Source organism: Rhea americana, unplaced genomic scaffold (genome assembly GCF_003343005.1).
Source record: "Rhea americana isolate MKP2758 unplaced genomic scaffold, rheAme1 scaffold_335, whole genome shotgun sequence".
NCBI classification, from domain to species: domain Eukaryota; kingdom Metazoa; phylum Chordata; class Aves; order Rheiformes; family Rheidae; genus Rhea; species Rhea americana.
In genome coordinates this window covers 449,913-455,392 of record NW_028186463.1, presented here as the reverse complement: position 1 = coordinate 455,392, position 5,480 = coordinate 449,913, and the positions used below count along the sequence as shown (strand labels likewise).

Genomic DNA, 5,480 nt, shown 5'->3' with positions numbered 1-5,480 from the left:
TGCATCCCTTCCAAAACCACTTGAAGGACAGCGTTTTGCAAGTAGACGTTTATTCCCCGACTGCCCACTACCTTCATTTAGTAGTTTACAATTCTTCTGACCAGTTTAACAAGCCATTTCCCTGGAAAACTGAATCTCTCCATCTCTGTTCATGGGGGAATATCACTCCTTCAGCAATTTTCCAGGCTCTCTGTAGTTTTCTGTAACCTGTAACAGTAACATCAAGGTTGATAGGTAAAAATCTATCAACGTGGATTTGTATTGGAGACAGGAAATTGTATCTTGGGCTTTCTGTCTGAGTAGACACAACCAAGTTCTCATCTGTTTGTCCCTTCAGAAGACTCTTTGCTTTCTTCTTGATGCAAAATTCATAGAGTAGCCCATCTTCCTCAAAGATATGAGTGCACTTGGTTTTCTTAGGAATCAATCTGGTCCAACCTCACTGTTCAAAGCAGGGTCAACTATAGCAGGTTGCCCAGGACCAAGCCCAGTTGGGTTTTGAATATCTCCAAAGACAGAGACTCCACAACCACTCTGTGCAACCTGTTCCAGTGTGTGACCACCCTAGATATTTATATGTATTGACAAGGTCCCCCATGAGCCCTGTCTTCTCCAGGCTAAACATTCTCAGCTCTCTTGGTCTTTACTCAGAAGACAGATGCTTCACTCCATTCATCATTTCAGCAGCCCTCTGCTGGACTCACTCCAGTACGCTCACRTCTCTCTTGTACTGGGGAGCCAAGCACTGGACATGATATTCCAGATGAGRTCTCACCAGTGTTGAGTATGATGACAGAGTAGGATTCAGGTGCCTAAACACTAGCATCCAGAGGTGTCTTTCCAGATGTTATAGGGTGTTCAAGATGCTGGACAGATAGGGTGGCAGATAGGTAGCAGCACAGTCAACCAGAGGAGGTTGCTATGGTCTGTGTCCTGATAGGTTTTGAGTATCTCCAAAGATAAGGGACTCCACAACCTCTCCAGGCAAATGAGGAGGAATTTCCTTACTGTGATAGTGACAGAGCACTGGACCAGGTTGCCCAGAGAGGTTGTGGAGTCTCCTTCTCTGGAGATATTCAAGGCCCGCCTGGATGCAACCCTGTCTGACATGCTCTAGGTGACCGCAGGGAGGTTGGCCTAGATGATCTCCAGAGGTCCCTTCCAACCTTACCAATTCTGTGATTCTGTGCAACCTGTTCCAGTGTTTCATCATCCTTGTGCTATTTTTTTTCTTACGTTTAAATGGTATTTCCTGTATTTCAGTTTGCGGYCATTGCCCTCGTCCTGTCACTGGACACCACTGAGAACAGTCTGACTCCATCTTCTCCACACTCTTCCATCAGATACGTATTGATAAGGTCCCCTCGTGCCTTCATCAGTATGTCAGTGTGGATGTTATAAGAGACAGTGTGAGGACATGACGAGTAACAAGAAAGGTTTCTACAGGTACACTGGCAGCAAAAGGAAAGCTAGCGAAAATATGGGTYTGCTCCTAAGCAGGGCAGGGGACCTGGTGACAAAGGACATGGAAAAGGCTGAGGTACTCAATGCCTTATTCCTCCTGGTCTCTACACACAAGACTGGCCCTCACGAACCCGAGCCCCTGAGACCAGAAAGCACATATGGAGCAAGACAAACTTGCCCGYGGTGGAGGAAGATAAGGTTAGGGAACATTTAAACAAACTGGACATACACTGAATGCTGAGGGAGCTGGCCAATGTCACCGTGAGGCCACTCTCAATTATCTTTGAAAAACTCACGGTGACTGGGAGAGGTTCCTGAGGATGAGAAGAGAGGAAATATCACTACTATCTTCAGGAAGGAGGATCTGGGGAACTACAGGTTAGTTAGCCTCACCCCAATCCCTGGGAAGGTGATGGAACAAACCCGCCTGGAACAATCCAGGTTGGATACTATTTCCAAACAAGGGAAGGATACGAAGGTGACTAGGAGTAGTCAGCATGTATTTATGAAGGGGATATCATAGCTAACCAACCTGATAACCTTCTGTGGTGAGCTGACTGCCATGGTGTGTGAGCAGAGAGCAGTGGGTGTTGTTTATTTTGACTACAGTAAGGTTTTCAGCACTGTCTCCCATAACGTTCTCGTTGACTTAAAGGGCTGTGAGTAGCAGCATGACTGGACACCARTCACTAGTGGTGTATCTCAGGGCTTGATATTGGGGCCAGTATGACCCAGACAGGGGACACAGTACACCCTCACCCTGCAGATGATACCAACCTGGGAGGAGAGGCTGATACACYRGTTGTGCTGCCATTCAGAGGGACCTTGCCAGGTGGGAGAAATGGGCAAACAGGGATCTCAAGAAGTTCAACAAAGGGAGATGCCAAGTCCTGTCCCTGGGAAAGGATAACCCCAGGCACCAGGACAGGCTGGTAGTCAATCATCTGGAAAGCAGCTTGGCAGAAACAGCCCTGTTGTCTGCTGGACAACAGCTTGACCATGAGCCAGCAATGTGCTGTTGTGGCAAAGAAGGCCACCAGCCTCCTGGGCTCTATTAGGAAGCGCACTGCCAGCAGGTTGAGGGAGGTGATCCCTCTCCTCTGCTCAGCACTGGTGAGGCCATACCTGGAGTGATGTGTCTGGTCCTGGCTCCCTAGTACAAGAGAGACATGGATATACTGCAGAGAGCCAAGCAAAAGACCATGAAGATGATTAAGGGCCTGGAACATCTGTCATGTGAGGAGAGGCTRAGAGAGCTGGGAATTGTCACCCTGGAGAAAAGGCTCGCATGGGGACCTAATCAATGTGTGTAAGTATCTGGGATGGTCAAGCACCAGAACAGGTTGTCCAGAGTCGTCGTCTTTGGAGATACTCAAAACTCAACTGGATTTAATTGCTGTAGCTGACTCTGCTTTGAAACTGGGATTGGACCAGACAAYCTCCAGAGGTCTCTTCCAACCTCAATGATTTTGTGATTATGTGATACTATGAAACACCTTGCTAAAGTCATGATAAACCATATCCACTATGCTCCTTCTGCACGTTAAATTAACATTTGTAATGGATCAGCTAGCTTTGGTTTCCATACTATTAACCCAACTTACATTGTAAGTGGTCGATTACCTTTACAACTTCTGCCTTATGCAGCAATCCAGGGCTGCTTAAGGACTGCTGCTTGGCCCTAAGTTGGAAATCCAACAGCGAAGGTATTAAAGATTATAGCTCATTTTAGCTCACCTCATCAACTGTTAATTCAACCRCTCCCATAGCTTCAAGCACAATTTTAAAGCGGTGAGGTCTACGTTATGAAAAGTCGTCAGACTATATAGCGTTGAGTACCAGTTGGTCTGTAAGATAACAGTAACGTGCACGTGTCTGGCAGCAGACCTCACGTTTCTCAGCGCTAAGACCCTCCGCGGTTCTCTCCACGACAGCTGCCGAGCTTTCGGAAGTTCAGGCAGGCATAAAGGACTACCAACACTCGGACGGTCACCACGTGCCTGCCTGCAAAACACACGCGTTTCGGACAATTCAAGAGAAGCAGAGGACTAAAACTACTCTTTGGAAAACAGCATCAGCACTGCATAAGCATTCCTGTACCGTGGCTGGATATTCTCATTTGAGCTCAGGTCAGATCAAGCTGAATATACTCAAGCATGATCGAACTCAATTAATTCGGCGTGAAGACGGACTCGGGGAGAATTTCCGAGAACCAGAAGGAGAAAATAAAGCCTGCAGAGGGCTGTTCTCCCTGCTCCAGCGGTGGAGGAACCGCTCCCAGCTGTTTGTCTCAGCTTCCTTCCTGACAGCTTCAGCAAATCGTTTCATGCGAGCGCTTCCCAATTTGCTCGGAGCAAAGGTTAGCGGCGTAGTTCAAACCACCGATTTAAGCTGTTTAAGCTAACRCTGCCAATTTTTCCTGAAGCAAATCAGAGGGTGCTGACACGAGCCAGCAGAGCAGTAACACACTCGACAAGGAACAGTGAGGGCAGCGGCTTCTTCCCCAGCATAGCTGGATGGGTAAGAGGACGTYTGTCCACAGCCTAATGTGTGGTCTACTCCAGCAGAGCTTCTACCAGCGCTGCGGACAGACAGAAAAACACTCGGACAGATGCAGTGTAGGCGGACGGTTTCTGCCGGCGTAGCTACATTGCTTCTGCAACTCACACGCGCTGAGCGCCAGCGCGCTCGTTACAGGTAACCGCTGCTCTCGCACGCGCACGTCSCTGGTGCTGGTGGTGGGGGTGCTGCACCCAGGGCAAGCGCCAGCACCCGCAGCAACCAAGCCCCACGCAAGSAGACGGGCGTCCTACCCTGTGGGTGGAGGACCAGCACGCCCAGGGTGGCAGCAGGTCACATCCCCCCCCAGGGCTGAGTCCTGGCACGCTCAGTGCATGTGGAGCCACCGCGAATCCCAGGTGGAAGAGGCAGAGAAAACGTTACCCCTGCAGATCTCCTGCGCTTTTGGAAGAAGATGGGCAGAGCCCCTTCCCCTCCTTCCCCTCTTTGGGGCCAGGCCCCACGCCCCCCCCCATGCAGCTGCTGCAACCTCCTTCAGCCCACGAGCATGGGGCTGAGCCTCTAAAAAACTCTGTGCACCTCTCCCTCCCYGTGGGGCTGAGCCCCTGCAAATTCAGTACAGCTCCTGCCCAACAGCATGGGRCTGAGCCCCTGCAAACTCTGTGCACCTCTCCCTCCCYGTGGGGCTGAGCCCCTGCAAATTCAGTRCAGCTCCTGCCCAAYRGCRTGGGRCTGAGCCCCTGCAAACTCTGTGCACCTCTCCCTCCCYGTGGGGCTGAGCCSCTGCAAAYTCAGTRCAGCTCCTGCCCAACRGCATGGGGCTGAGCCCCTGCAAACTCTGTGCACCTCTCCCTCCCCGTGGGGCTGAGCCCCTGCAAATTCAGTGCAGCTCCTGCCCAATGGCGTGGGACTGAGCCCCTGCAAACTCTGTGCACCTCTCCCTCCCCGTGGGGCTGAGCCGCTGCAAACTCAGTGCAGCTCCTGCCCAACGGCATGGGGCTGAGCCCCTACACCTCTCCCTCCCCCCGGGGCTGAGCCCCTGCAAACTCAGCACACTTCCTGCCACCCCTGCAGGGCTGAGCCCCTGCAAACTCAGCGCAGCTCCAGCCACCCTGCCCCCGGGGCTGAGCCCCTGCAAACTCAGCGCAGCTCCAGCCACCCCCCGGGGGCTGAGCCCCTGCAAACTCAGCGCAGCTCCAGCCCCTCCCCCCGAGGCTGAGCCCCTGAAAACTCAGCACAGCTCCAGCCTTCCCACCACCCCACGGGGCTGAGCCCCTGAAAACTCAGCGCAGCTCCAGCCCCTCCCCCCGGGGCTGAGCCCCGCAAACTCAGCGCAGCTCCAGCCCCTCCCCCCGGGGCTGAGCCCCGCAAACTCAGCGCAGCTCCAGCCAGCCCCCCCGAGGCTGAGCCCCTGCAAACTCAGCGCAGCTCCAGCCCCTCCCCCCGGGGCTGAGCCCCTGCAAACTCAGCGCAGCTCCAGCCACCCCCCTCGGGGC

General features: G+C 52.7%; 1 protein-coding gene across 1 annotated transcript in view; it reads left to right on the top strand.

Moving 5' to 3' along the window:
• Window positions 1–1,417: 1,417 nt before the first annotated feature.
• CHRDL2 (chordin like 2) overlaps window positions 1,418–5,480 on the top strand; it is a 58,492-nt gene continuing 54,429 nt past the window's right edge. Inside the window, exons 1-2 of the mRNA XM_085311230.1 lie at window positions 1,418–1,540; window positions 2,622–2,700. Of these exons, the coding sequence (XP_085167356.1) occupies window positions 1,418–1,540; window positions 2,622–2,700 (202 nt within the window). The remainder of the gene's footprint in view (window positions 1,541–2,621; window positions 2,701–5,480) is intronic.